A 13,798-nucleotide genomic window follows, 5' to 3' on the forward strand; every position below is an offset into this window, starting at 1 on the left:
AATCAGGACCATCTTTATTCTTAGAATGAAAATTGTTCAGGGTGGAGGCAGTAGCTTCATGTGTGTTTGTACAGCTCCTAGCATAATGTAATCCTGATTGGCGCAGCTGGGCATTTAAAAAAATAACATAACGTTATTATTGAAAAGTACAGGCTGCCCACGCATGGAACATGAGACTGTTGGGCTCTTGCCCATGAAAGGCAAGAAGGCAGGAGTGACAAAACCTTTTTTACAAACTTTGGGCAAGCAATGGAGACTATGAATCCAATTTCAAAGGTCTTGAGGCACACCAGGCATATTGTGGGGAAAAACTGTAAAGAGGACCCGTTACCCTGAGACAGGATAGTAATTGGGAACCAAGCAATTACCGGGGAGGTTACATCCATAAGGGGCAGCTGGGTGGTACAAAACAGCTAACGAGCTTTCTAACAACTTCTGAAAGCAAGGTAGATAGATCCCCTTGTAACTGATCCCCTAGGTGGAGTACTCTTTTTTATTTTTGTGCTAATCTGAGAACAATGAATACTTCCTCTGCTCTGTGAGGAATCCAACCAGATTATTTATTTTTCAGAACAGCTGACAAGAATGGAGCAGGAATGTTAATAATACTTTGTACTCACAGTATTCAGATTTCAGAGTGGTAGCCATGTTACTCTGTATCAGCAAAAAGAACGAGGAGTACTTCTGGCACCTTAGAGACTAACAAATTTATTTGAGCATAAGCTTTCATGTTGAAGGGTTCTCCGACTGGTTTTTGAATGTTATCATTCTTGACATCTGATTTGTATCCATTTATTCTTTTACATAGAGACTGTCCAGTTTGGCCAATGTACATGGCAGAGGGGCATTGCTGGCACATGATGGCATATATCACATTGGTAGATGTGCAGGTGAGCGAGCCTCTGATAGCGTGGCTGATGTGATTAGATCCTATGATGGTGCCCCATGAATAGATATGTGGACAGAGTTGGCAACAGGCTTTGTTGCAAGGATAGGTTCCTGGGTTAGTTCGAAAACACTTCAATCTCCCCAATCACTCGATTACAGATCTAAAAGTCGCAATACTACAACAAAAAAACTTCAAAAACAGACTCCAATGAGAAACTGCTGAATTGGAATTAATTTGCAAACTGGATACTATTAAATTAGGCTTGAATAAAGACTGGGAGTCGATGGGTCATTACACAAAGTAAAACTATTTCCCCATGCTTATTTTCCCCCCTACTGTTACTCACACCTTCTTGTCAACTGTTGGAAATGGGCCATCCTGATTATCACTACAAAAAGTTTTTTTTTCTCCTGCTGATAATAGCTCACCTTAACGGATTACTCTCATTATAGTTGGTATGGCAACACCCATTTTTTCATATTCTCTGTGTGTGTATATATATATATATATATATCTTCCTACTGTATTTTCCACTGCATGCATCCGATGAAGTGGGTTTTAGCCCATGAAAGCTTATGCCCAAATAAATTTGTTAGTCTCTAAGGTGCCACAAGGTGTCTCATTCTTTTTGCTCGTAGTATTCAGAGTCCTTCTCAGACATTAATTTGGCCTCCCAATGTGCTGTGAGGAAAACAGGTATTATCACCCCCATTTTACTAATACAGACAGGGAGTCACAGGCAACTGAAGTGATTTGCCCAATGGACAGTAAGTCAGTAACAGAGCCAAGAATAGCATCCAGTGATCCTGACTCCTAGACATCTTTTCTAATTACTAGACAACACTCCCTCCATACTAACAAAGTTTAACTTCATTGTGGCGCAGAAACATCTTATGCAAGGGCCTTTGATGGGGTTGTATTTAAAGAATATTTTCTACATGCTGCATCATAAACTCTCTCTTAATCTAATCCCCTTTGAGCCCAATGGGAAAGTGTGAAATAGGATGGGGGAGGGGGAAGGCAGGGAGTCAAGATCTCACTAGGAGGAATATGACAGTTCCAGTTTCATATGACCACCAAGCTACTCAGCCAACAGTGAGAAAAAAGCAGTGGGAGGCACTGAGCTCCAAGGGCTGCTCCTGTACCTGCCTCTGAGGGTACGTCTACACAGCAATGTAAGCCTAGGGTTAGTGGGACTCACGTCAGCTGACCCACACTGCATTTTAACCCTAAGATAAGGGGTGTTAGATGGGGTGGGATCTGAGTTACCCAGGAAAGAATTTTCTGTAGTATCTGGCTGGTGAATCTTGCCCATATGCTCAGGGTTTAGCTGATTGCCATATTTGGCGTCGGGAAGGAATTTTCCTCCAGGGCAGATTGGAAGAGGCCCTGGAGGTTTTTCGCCTTCTTCTGTAGCATGGGGTACGGGTCACTGACTGGAGGATTCTCTGCTCCTTGAAGTCTTTAAACCATGATTTGAGGACTTCAGTAGCTCAGACATAGGTGAGGTTTTTCGCAGGAGTGGGTAGGTGAGATTCTGTGGCCCGCGTTGTGCAGGAGGTCAGATTAGATGATCGTAATGGTCCCTTCTGACCTTAGTATCTATGAATCTATGATTTTCTGACGCGTGCTCAAATCAAGGGCTCTGGCATCCACACTGCAGTGCACAGACCTGAATCAAAGTAACCCTAGCCCAGAGCATCTAGCACACCCCTTCCCATGTCGACACACCAGACTTACAAATGTGTTGTACCGTGGGAAAACTCTGCTGCCCCCCTTTTTCCTAACCGTGATGGGTGCTATTGATGGGACACAGGTATCCATATGGAGCTCATGGACTGCATAATTAGCTCCTCTCGTGGCTGTCAGTAGAAGAAAACCTGGATTTGTGTTGGAAATGGCCCACCTTGATTATCATACACATTGTAAGGAGAGTGATCACTTTAGATAAGCTATTACCAGGATAAGAGTGGGGTAGGAGGAGGTATTTTTTCATGCTTTGTGTGTATATAATAATATCTTCTAAACTTTCCACAGTATGCATCCGATGAAGTGAGCTGTAGCTCACGAAAGCTCATGCTCAAATAAATTGGTTAGTCTCTAAGGTGCCACAAGTATTCCTTTTCTTTTCGTGAATACAGACTAACACGGCTGTTACTCTGAAACCCATCTAATATGAGAATTGGGCTCTTCACCTCTAGGCTGAGTCACACTGGCAGGAAAATGCCCACGTGCTCCTGTCCTGAGGATAATTAGGCCATCAGGCTCCAGGGCTGTCAGACTATTCAAATGGAGCTTGGCCATTCTTAATTTTTAAAATGGGATGTTCCATGAAGGTGGTTTTAGTTGGTTGTTTTTTTATTTATTTGTGTGCGTGTGTGTTGAAGTTTGACATAAAAGGTAGGTTTCAGAGGAAAAAAACCACACACACCCGCCTCAGCCTGGCCCCTGCCAGCTCTAGAGCAGTGAAGTGCATCCCTAGGGCTTGGGATACAGTGTATTCCAGCACTCTCCCAGGATCCTTTATCCCTGCCCCCACTACACCCCAGAACCTGTGGGCCTGGCTCCAACTCACCACCCTCACAGTGCCCGTGTGCCCCTTCACACGCAGCCCCAGGGCGGGCAAGGAAGGCCCAGGAGCAAAGGCCACAGAGTGGAGTGGGGAACCAGCAGCTGCCCTGCAGGCAGGGAGAGCAGCAGAGTTCCTGACTCAAAGCTGTGGGAGGGGTGACCCCCAACATTCTGGCAGCCGGGAGCTGTCTCCCACCCATCAGCTTTGCTCCCTGCTCCAGGCAAGCTCTGCTCAGCAGCGAGGAGGAAACGGAGCAGCTGCAACAGGAGGCTGCGGGGAGGTTTTGGGGCTGACTCCCACTCGCCTCCCTGATAGTGCACGTGTCCCAGGCACCTCTGCACATGCAGCCCCAGGGAGAGCAGGGGCAGGGGCAAAGAGCAGAGTGGGGATGTGCAGGGAAGGGGAGCAGCCAAGGTATTGGGGGTCATCCTCCCCCAGTGGTGCTGCTCCTTCTTCCTGCAGGGCAGCTGCTTAGTCCCCCCTCCGCTCTCTGGCCCTTGCTCCCAGGCCCTCCCAGGGGCTGTATGCACTGAGGCACCCGGGCTGTGCTCTTGTGACCAGAAAGCAGCTCTCTTCGATCAGAAGCTTTTTGCAGTCTCCACTGAAAACCCTGTAGGCTCTCTGATAAGGCACTTCCAGACCAGTGCTCAGCAGACAATGGGCTAACGCTGACCTAAGCTGCTGCCATTTGCAAAGAGATGTGTGGTTTCATTTTGCAATACAGTGCAAGAGACTGTACCACAGATTGTCAGCATAGAGAGGATTAAGTAAATTGCCCAAGGAACTCTGGGATACATCTGTGACCCGAATCAAACCGGAGCTGTGTGCACATATGAAAGCAATAGAGCTCAGACCTTAGATCCCAGCTTAACACAGGCTCAGACTTTCCAGCCTTGCAGGGTCCTGGGACCCTAGGTTAGCACAACTGTTGTGTGGACACAAAGGGGTCTAGGTTTACATTGCTGTGTAGACATACCCTGACTGGCCCCGGCTGGAACAGGGGAGTACAGCTGTGGGAAAGGCCAAGAGAGACTGCATGAGAGGAGAAAAGCGGTCAGGAGATTACCAGACTGCCTCCCATGGCTTCTCTTCAAACCTCTACTTGTTCTGTCTGCCTGTCTTCTGCTTCCACTGGAACCCTACAAAGAGCCCTTTGGTAAGCATCGGGAAGGCATCAGCATATCTGCCAATAATCCTAGTTTAGCTAGGTTTTGAAAAACCATCCTGAGACTAAGGGACAAGCAAATACTAAGTAGCCTACACCCTATTTTCAGATCTGTGCCTAGTTCAGCAAGAGGGCAGAAGTGTGACCACACATGCAGTGGTGAACGGCAAGAAGCAGGAAAGGGAACCTGCACTCTCACTGCAGGCAAGAAGAAGCCAGTTGCTCAGGGGGAAGGTAGAACAAGCAAGCCATAGGGAGAAAAGTGATGATACAATGCATTCCAAGAATTATTTTTCAAATCAGCCAGGAGTCAGGCTGGGGACCACTGTCAGAGTTACGTATTCTGCTGAGTTTTGTATGACTCCTCTTGCACTTCTAAGAAAAAAGTATCCTAATGTTCTCCAAAATGCTTACAGACCCGGGAGGTAGAGAGTGAAGAGCTGCTTTGTAGGAGCAGGTTTCAGAGTAACAGCCGTGTTAGTCTGTATTCGCAAAAAGAAAAGGAGTACTTGTGGCACCTTAGAGACTAACCAATTTATTTGAGCATGAGCTTTCGTGAGCTACAGCTGAGCTACAACTACAGCTGTAGCTCACTTGAGCTGTAGCTCACGAAAGCTTATGCTCAAATAAATTGGTTAGTCTCTAAGGTGCCACACGTACTCCTTTTCTTTTTGTAGGAGCACTGCATCTGTCAACACTTTTCAGTTGCTACCATTCTTTGCACTGGGAGAACAGAAAGCCAACCAAGTGGGGGAGAGGGAACTGGAAAAGGAGTAGGAGAAAGATGAGGAAGTGCTGGGGAGGGAATGACAGGGACTGAGAGCTGAGACATTCATAGAAGCTGGGGAGAAACAAATTCACAAAGATACATAGGAAAGAAAAGCTTCCTAAATCGAATGGGGGGAGGGGAGGGGGGGGGAAACAGGTGAAACGGATGCCAGGGACATGGAAGCCCCAGTTTCAGACCATACAAACAAGAGGCCCCACCCCTAAGAGTTGGGAACCTCTGTGCAAGCCCTGCATCTGATTGGTGCCACAACTCTGCCTCCTTTTAGAAGTCTGCTGCAAAGGCCCCACTGTGGCACTTAAGGCTGCAGGAAAGCAGGGAAAAGTCCTGGGGAAAAAGCTCAGGCTGACAGCGTCATCAAAATATTCCCACATCAGCAGATGCAGGGGGAAGATGTTACAGAAACTGGGAGCATTTGCCACACAAATGCTTCTCCACACACAGAGGCAAGCAGTAAAACACAGAGATGAGATCTTCTCCAAAGACAGAAGTCATTTTGTTAGTTTGTTTTGATTGCTAAGGATTTCCTCTTTAGGAAAATGTGTCCCATGACTTTCTATCCTTTCACCTCTGGACTCTGACCTGGCTCAATCCAGCAAGTAATAAAGTATTTTCAGGACTATTCAGGGAGTGAAGCAGCTCAGCAATGCTCCTTAAAGCAGCTTTCCATCAATAGTGCATGTAACTTTTAAATTAGAGGGAACAGTAGACCCCAACAGCAGAGCAACCTATTGCCCAACAGTTGCATAAAATGACCAACCAGATCATCTTTAATGGGCCATCCTTGGGTCAAGTACAGGATGTAGTTTCCTTTCCATCTTCTATGTTCAGCAGTCATCCAGGGCATCTAAACTGTCTTTAGTGTTTCCATGGAGCAGTATATATATCCTGTGCAGTGTTTAGAGGAAGAAGCTCAATTCCATACCCTTGAGCAACAGTTGACAAAAGGTCTCTCACTACAGGGGTTACAGAGAAACTCAAGCATGGGGCTGAACTCAGGAGGTGGAAAGGGTTGCTCTGTTAACAAGGAAAGTAAAATTCTTACATTGGAGAGGGAGATGTTGGTTGCTGTAGGAGTTTCAGCTGAGAGAATCAACAATAAGTGGACCAACCTTTCTCCATTTAATATTGTGGCTTCCAGGAACCTAGGCCCTTGTAACTCGCTGCAGGAAGCTTTCTTCCTCTCTTTGTTAAGAAACTCTAGCAACAAAGCTTTTTTCCTTGCCCCACTTTGACTGAAAACAAGAGGCCTAGCTGTCTCTTATGACTACTGCTCTAGGTTCATAAGTCAGTCACCTCATGCTACAGAAGGCAGAATGCACATGATCAACCATAGAATCATAGAATATCAGGGTTGGAAGGGACCTCACAAGGCCATCTAGTCCAACCCCCTGCTCAAAGCAGGACCAATCCCCAACTAAATCATCCCAGCCAGGGCTTTGTCAAGCCTGACCTTAAAAACTTCTAAGGAAGGAGATTCCACCACCTCCCTAGGTAATGCATTCCAGTGTTTCACCACCCTCCTAGTGAAAAAGTTTTTCCTAATATCCAACCTAAACCTCCCTCACTGCAACTTGAGACCATTACTCCTTGTTCTGTCATCTGCTACCACTGAGAACAGTCTAGATCCATCCTCTTTGGAACCCCCTTTCAGGTAGTTGAAAGCAGCTATCAAATCCCCCCTCATTCTTCTCTTCCGCAGACTAAACAATCCCAGTTCCCCCAGCCTCTCCTCATAAATCATGTGTTCCAGTACCCTAATCATTTTTATTGCCCTCTGCTGGACTCTTTCCAATTTTTCCACATCCTTCTTGTAATGTGGGGCCCAAAACTGGACACAGTACTCCAGATGAGGCCTCACCAGTGTCATAGAATCATAGAATATCAGGGTTGGAAGGGACCCCAGAAGGTCATCTAGTCCAACCCCCTGCTCAAAGCAGGACCAATTCCCAGTTAAATAGAGGGGAACGATCACGTCCCTCGATCTGCTGGCAATGCCCCTACTTATATATCCCAAAATGCCACTGGCCTTCTTGGTAACAAGGGCACACTGTTGACTCATATCTAGCTTCTCGTCCACTGTAACCCCTAGGTCCTGTTCTGCAGAACTGCTGCCTAGCCATTCAATCCCTAGTCCATAGCGATGCATGGGATTCTTCCGTCCTAAGTGCGGACTCTGCACTTGTCCTTGTTGAACCTCATCAGATTTCTTTTGGCCCAATCCTCCAATTTGTCTAGGTCCCTCTGTATCCTATCCCTACCCTCCAGGGTATCTTCCTCTCCTCCCAGTTTAGTGTTATCTGCAAACTTGCTGAGGGTGCAATCCACACCGTCCTCCAGATCATTTATGAAGATATTGAACAAAACCAGCCCCAGGACCGACCCTTGGGGCACTCCACTTGATACCGGCTGCCAACTAGACATAGAGCCATTGATCACTACCCGTTGAGCCCGACAATCTCGCCAACTTTCTATCCACCTTATAGTCCATTCATCCATCCCATACTTCTTTAACTTGCTGACAAGAATACTGTGGGAGACCATGTCAAAAGCTTTGCTAAAGTCAAGGAAAAACACGTCCACTGCTTTCCCCTCATCCACAGAGCCAGTTATCTCATCATAGAAGGCAATTAGATTAGTCAGGCATGACTTGCCCTTGGTGAATCCATGCTGACTGTTCCTGATCACTATCCTCTCCTCTAAGTGCTTCAGAATTGATTCCTTGAGGACCTGCTCCATGATTTTTCCAGGGACTGAGGTGAGGCTGACTGGCCTGTAGTTCCCAAGATCCTCTTTCTTCCCTTTTTTAAAAATGGGCACTACATTAGCCTTTTTCCAGTCATCCGGGACTTCCCCCGATTGCCATGAATTTTCAAAGATAATGGCCAATGGCTCTGCAATCACATCCGCCAATTCCTTTAGCACTCTCGGATGCAGCGCATCCGGCCCCATGGACTTGTGCTCGTCCAGCTTTTCTAAATAGTCCCGAACCACTTCTTTCTCCACAGAGGGCTGGTCACCTCCTCCCCATGCTATGCTGCCCAGTGCAGTAGTCTGGGAGCTGACCTTGTTCATGAAGACAGAGGCAAAAAGCATTGAGTACATTAGCTTTTTCCACATCCTCTGTCACTAGGTTGCCTCCCTCATTCAGTAAGGGGCCCACACTTTCCTTGACTTTCTTCTTGTTGCCAACATACCTGAAGAAACCCTTCTTGTTACTCTTAACATCTCTTGCTAGCTGCAACTCCAGGTGTGATTTGGCCTTCCTGATTTCACTCCTGCATGCCCGAGCAATATTTTTATACTCTTCCCTGGTCATTTGTCCAATCTTCCACTTCTTGTAAGCTTCCTTTTTGTGTTTAAGATCAGCAAGGATTTCACTGTTAAACCAAGCTGCTTGCCTGCCATATTTACTATTCTTTCTACACATCGGGATGGTTTGTCCCTGTAACCTCAATAAAGATTCTTTAAAATGCAGCCAGCTCTCCTGGACTTCTTTCCCTCTCATGTTATTCTCCCAGGGGATCCTGCCCATCAGTTCCCTGAGGTAGTCAAAGTCTGCTTTTCTGAAGTCCAGGGTCCATATTCTGCTGCTCTCCTTTCTTCCCTGTGTCAGGATCCTAAACTCTACCATCTCATGGTCACTGCCTCCCAGGTTCCCATACACTTTTGCTTCCCCTACTAATTCTTCCCGGTTTGTGAGCAGCAGGTCAAGAAGAGCTCTGCCCCTAGTTGGTTCCTCCAGCACTTGCATGATCCATCTCCATGATCAGCTGGAGCCCAGGAGGCTACTTACTCTACCTAAGCGTGTACATTACATAATTATAGACTTGGACAAACTGATATTATCCCACCTGCTACTGATGGTGAGATTACACCAAAGGATTGAATTCACACTCTGTGGTAAGAACCACCCATTATATCAGTTCTCTGTGATTCTTAGGCCAAAGCTACTATAAGAGGTAAGATGAATAGTTTAGTAAAGCTAACCTATTATTTGTAGTACCATAGTGCCTAGGAACCGTACTTAGAGCCCAGAACCCCATTGTGCTAACCGCTGTATAAACACAGAACAAAAAGATGGTCCCTGCCCAAAGGGGCTTATAATCTAAGTATAAGACAAGATACAACAGATGGATACAGATAGGGAAGAAACAATAAGACAGCATTGGTCAGCATGATAAGCAGTGGACTCAGCACACCAGCAGCATAACCATTGCTAAGTTTTTTGTAGGTTTCATGACAAAGGAGAGTTTTGAAGATAATGAGCAAGTTCTGAGGATGTTTACAGGGAGCACCTGTTAAAAATAAAATCTCAGCCTGTCTCTTACGTGCCATCATGGATATCTAGCAGTCAGCTCAACCTCACTGTGGCTAAAAGAGAGCGCTTAGTGGGAAGGGCTTGTGGGGAAGGGAGACTACCTCCTTTCTTGATCCCTGTGGATACCCCCACCACCCTGCCGGTCACTCAGACCTGTAACCTGGAAATGATTTTTGACTCAGACCTCTCTCTAAGTCCTCACATTCAGGCTACATCTAAATCTTTCAGATTCTTTCTGCAGAACATCTCAAAGATATGGCCTCTTGTAACCATCCGTACAACTAAAACTCTCATCTCATGTCTCAACGACTGCAACATCCTTTTCTTTAGCCTTAACAAACTCAGTTTTGCCCCACTCCTATCCATGTTGAATGCTACTGGATAGGTCATTTTCCTAGCTCATCACTCTGTCTAGGTCACCCCCTGCCTTTGAACCCTTCCACTGGCTCTCACTTCTCTATTGCATCACATATAAGCCACTTTCAAGGCCTTTCAGAGTATTTCTACATAGTGAGAGATGATGTTGACTCCTCTTGCCAATCAGTCCGTCACCCACCTCTGATGCCAGCCTCCACCATCCACTGGTTACATTTTCAAAACAGGCAAAGAGTCCTGTAGACTAAGAGACGTATTGGAGCATAAGCTTTCGTGGGTGAATACCCATGCATCCGACGAAGTGGGTATTCACCCACGAAAGCTTATGCTCCAATATGTCTGTTAGTCTAGTCTATAAGGAGCCACAGGACTCTTTGCCGCTTTTACAGATCCAGACTAACACAGCTACCTCTCTGATAATTTTCAAAACAGTACCTTTGTGCTTTCTCCCATGCTGCCCCTCATGCCTGGTAGTAGTATTTATTATACACTAATCAGGGTGATGGTAAAATAGGGTCTCCTGCAGTGGTCATTCTGAGCTAAGAGCTTATCTTGATCTGTTCTCCATTAGTCCACCCAGTTCTTCTCACAGCTCTGCTCATTATCACATGATCTCTCCCAGAGAAGACTTCTGCTGTGCAAAGGGCTTATCTTTTGACAACCTCAGCAGGAGAGGATTCCCTTCTTGGATGATAACTATTTTCATATGCTAGGTATGTAAGAAAATTCCTGAGCACTATCAGCAAAAACGAGGAGTCCACTTTGGCCAAGGATGCTAATTTAGCACCAAGAGCAGATTATCCAAATTTCATCATTACTGCTGTTTTATGATTCAAGTGTCTGACTACTTAGACTCCACTTGAAGAATTCTTTAGTCTAACAGAACTATCAAGAAGTGTGGGTAACACAGAAACTAAAATATCTTGTCTGTTCAAAAGATACAATAGTTCTTACCTGAATCTCTTCTGTTTCATCCACCAGGAGGAAACTAGCAACCTTTTCTGCCATCCTCCTTCTTTTGGTCTCCTCATCCATCCCTTCCTCCTCTTCCTCTTGGGATTTGCTACCATGGTACATGGTAATTGGGTGTTTTCTTTTGTTTCCCCCAGCATGCATCCTCTTCTGACACTCCACGCATAGGTTTGTTTTGCACATCTGGCACCTCATTGCTGCCCTCTGCCTGGATCCTGTGGCATTGTTGTGCATTATATTCCCATTGGCACCCTTGCAGTTGTCGCAGTAAGGGATGTGGCCAGGTCTTATACGGGTACGTTCATGGTTTCGCAGCCTTTCCTGCTTGTGCAACTCTTTTTCACAGCACTGGCATTGCAGGGTCCCACACTCATCGCACTCAAAGACTGCTTCATCGTTCCCACTGCAATCATAGCTTTCCTGACACAGGAGCGCTGTGTTCAGTCCCTTCTCGGCTGTTGGAGCGTGAGCACTCATCTTCAGCTTTTTGAAGTTGTATTTATCTGACCAGGGTTTTTGTTTTTTTTAATGGAAACATATACAGGTTTTCAAGAGCTTTCAGTTGTAAAATTAATCTGTCTTCACAAGGACAAAAAGCTGCAAAAAAAGACTTTGGATTCTTAACTTTATAAACAATGTAACGACTGCTGCTGTAAAGATTTGTACCCGCCTGAACATTGAATCTCTCTTTCCCTCTACCCCCCCCAAAAGGTTTAATGATAAGTAAAGTGCAGATGAAGTGTTCTTTCTCTAAAATAACCTTAAACAAGGTTGGTTGTTTCAATTGCTGACACACAGGGTTTTCTGCTTAACTTGAAGCTGTAGTTTCAGTGATGTAGAGAAATCAGACTGGGGTATTTCAACAGACAGGTTCAAACGTTTCCCTGGAACACCTAGAGCCGAGGGGGGAAAAAAGATTTCTTTTAATTAGTAACATATGATCTTATGAAGAAAGTAGATAACCTTAGAAATGCACAGTGTCCAGCATTGGCTCCCTAGAAAATTCACCAGTCTCACCCCACAGTTAAGCTCCTTCCTCAGAGTTCACAGCACTCCAGGGACTTTCCTGATCTGCTTTCCCAAAGAAGAAATTCTCCTTGTATGCTCAGCCCTGTGATTCTGGATACAAAATCTAAGTTATTATAACCACACTGATGTTTGTTTGCATCCCTCACACACACAGTATTTCCAAAATAAGGCTACTAAAACCAATAGCTGCTACATGTACATTGCAGATCAACTAGTCTTTGTCTGACCAAACTTGTTTACAGTTGCCACCCCATACACAAAGCCTATCTTGACTAAAGTCAGCTAACCTGTCATTTAAAATGTATGTAAAAAACAAACAACTTTTTAAAAATTGAAGCTGATTGATTATATTTGTAAAGCAATATAAATCAAATCAACCAACTTTAAATCAAAACAACCAACAATTTTTTTCTTGGTCATTTTAAACACTTGTTTAAAGCAATAACTTATTAAAAAATATCATCAATGATAGGGCAGGGGGAGAGGTGCCAAGGAGAGTTAAACTGCACCTATGCGCTGTTTACACTTGTGTCTTGATCACTCCAAATACAGACTCTGCCTGGAGCTAAAACAAATGTTTTCTTTAGTCACTTCACATTTCTTGAAACAATTCTACATTTACTAAATAACCTTAGTATCGGCTGCTTGCCTGCTCATGCTTTCACCATTCACCTACCTTAAACCAGACTAAACAACATTTTGTCATTTTAACAGTTTTTTAAAAAAAGCAGTAATTCCTTCTGTTAAACAACAGCAACACTATCACCGGGCAGGCGGGTTTGCGAAGGGGATGGTGTATACTGCGCCTAGAAACAAAGAAGGCCCCCCGAAGGGGACTCCACCACCCTGTCTATTGTTTACAAAACAGCAGGCACCTTCCTCCTCCTCCTCCTCTTCCTCCCTCCAGTACTTAGTGACTAAGGAGTCAGATCTCGGCCGCCTCTTCCTCCTCCTCCTCTCAGCAGCCTGGGGGGAGTCTGCCTCTCTCCTGCTCCCCCACCACGTTGAGGTGTAGCCCCCGGGATGGCTGTGTTAGCCCCACCAGGCAGGCTGGCTGCCCCCGCGGGGTGCTTGTGCCAGTTCCCCAGCTCCTCGCCTCCGTCTCCCCTTCTTGTCAGGGGGGATCAGCTGATCGCAGGGAACTTCAGGCTTATTTTCTCGCCGCGAAGACAGGAAGGTGAGAGCGGAGAAAGGCGCCGAGGCACGCCGGGAGTTGTAGTACGGCCGCGCCGCGCCCTCATGCCTGGGGAGGCGCGGGCGGACTGCACGTCCCAGGGTGAGCACTGCGGAACGAGGCGCCGCCGGCGCGCACAGGCGGCCGGGAGTTGTGGTTTCCAAGGCCGGCTCCGCGCAGCCCACAGAAGGTGGCTGGGGGCGGTGGGGTGAAGCCGGGGTGGGAGGGTGACTTGCGCAGGGCTGAGCGTGTGGATTGGTGACTTAGGGAGAGGGGAGCTTTATCGTAGGGACTGTGCTGACGTTTTGTTGAGGGGGGATGGTTTGCCACCACCCTATTCTCATGCTACTAGTGATTTCCCTGCTCCTATTCTTGTAATCACTCACTGAAAGATTTCAGAGTAACAGCCGTGTTAGTCTGTATTCGCAAAAAGAAAAGAAGTACTTGTGGCACCTTAGAGACTAACCAATTTATTTGAGCATGAGCTTTCGTGAGCTACAGCTCACTTCATCGG

The 13,798-nt window shown here is 46.1% G+C and overlaps 1 protein-coding gene across 4 annotated transcripts in view; it reads right to left on the reverse strand.

Annotated features, from left to right (window-relative positions):
- Window positions 1–13,312, reverse strand: part of ZFYVE1 (zinc finger FYVE-type containing 1) — a 40,289-nt gene extending 26,977 nt beyond the window's left edge. The window contains exons 1-3 of one of the 4 annotated variants that reach the window (XM_073348527.1): window positions 12,986–13,312; window positions 12,099–12,200; window positions 11,064–11,974 (exon numbers count right to left, since the gene is read on the reverse strand). In XM_073348527.1, coding sequence (XP_073204628.1) covers window positions 11,064–11,558 — 495 coding nt within the window. In that variant the 5' untranslated portion in view covers window positions 11,559–11,974; window positions 12,099–12,200; window positions 12,986–13,312. Of the gene's footprint in view, window positions 1–620; window positions 1,314–11,063; window positions 11,975–12,098 lie in introns of those variants that run through there. The other 3 variants (XM_073348528.1, XM_073348526.1, XM_073348529.1) reach the window with 3 other exon arrangements.
- Window positions 13,313–13,798: the final 486 nt, after the last annotated feature.

The sequence above is a fragment of the Lepidochelys kempii genome, chromosome 6 (genome assembly GCF_965140265.1).
Source record: "Lepidochelys kempii isolate rLepKem1 chromosome 6, rLepKem1.hap2, whole genome shotgun sequence".
NCBI lineage: Eukaryota > Metazoa > Chordata > Testudines > Cheloniidae > Lepidochelys > Lepidochelys kempii.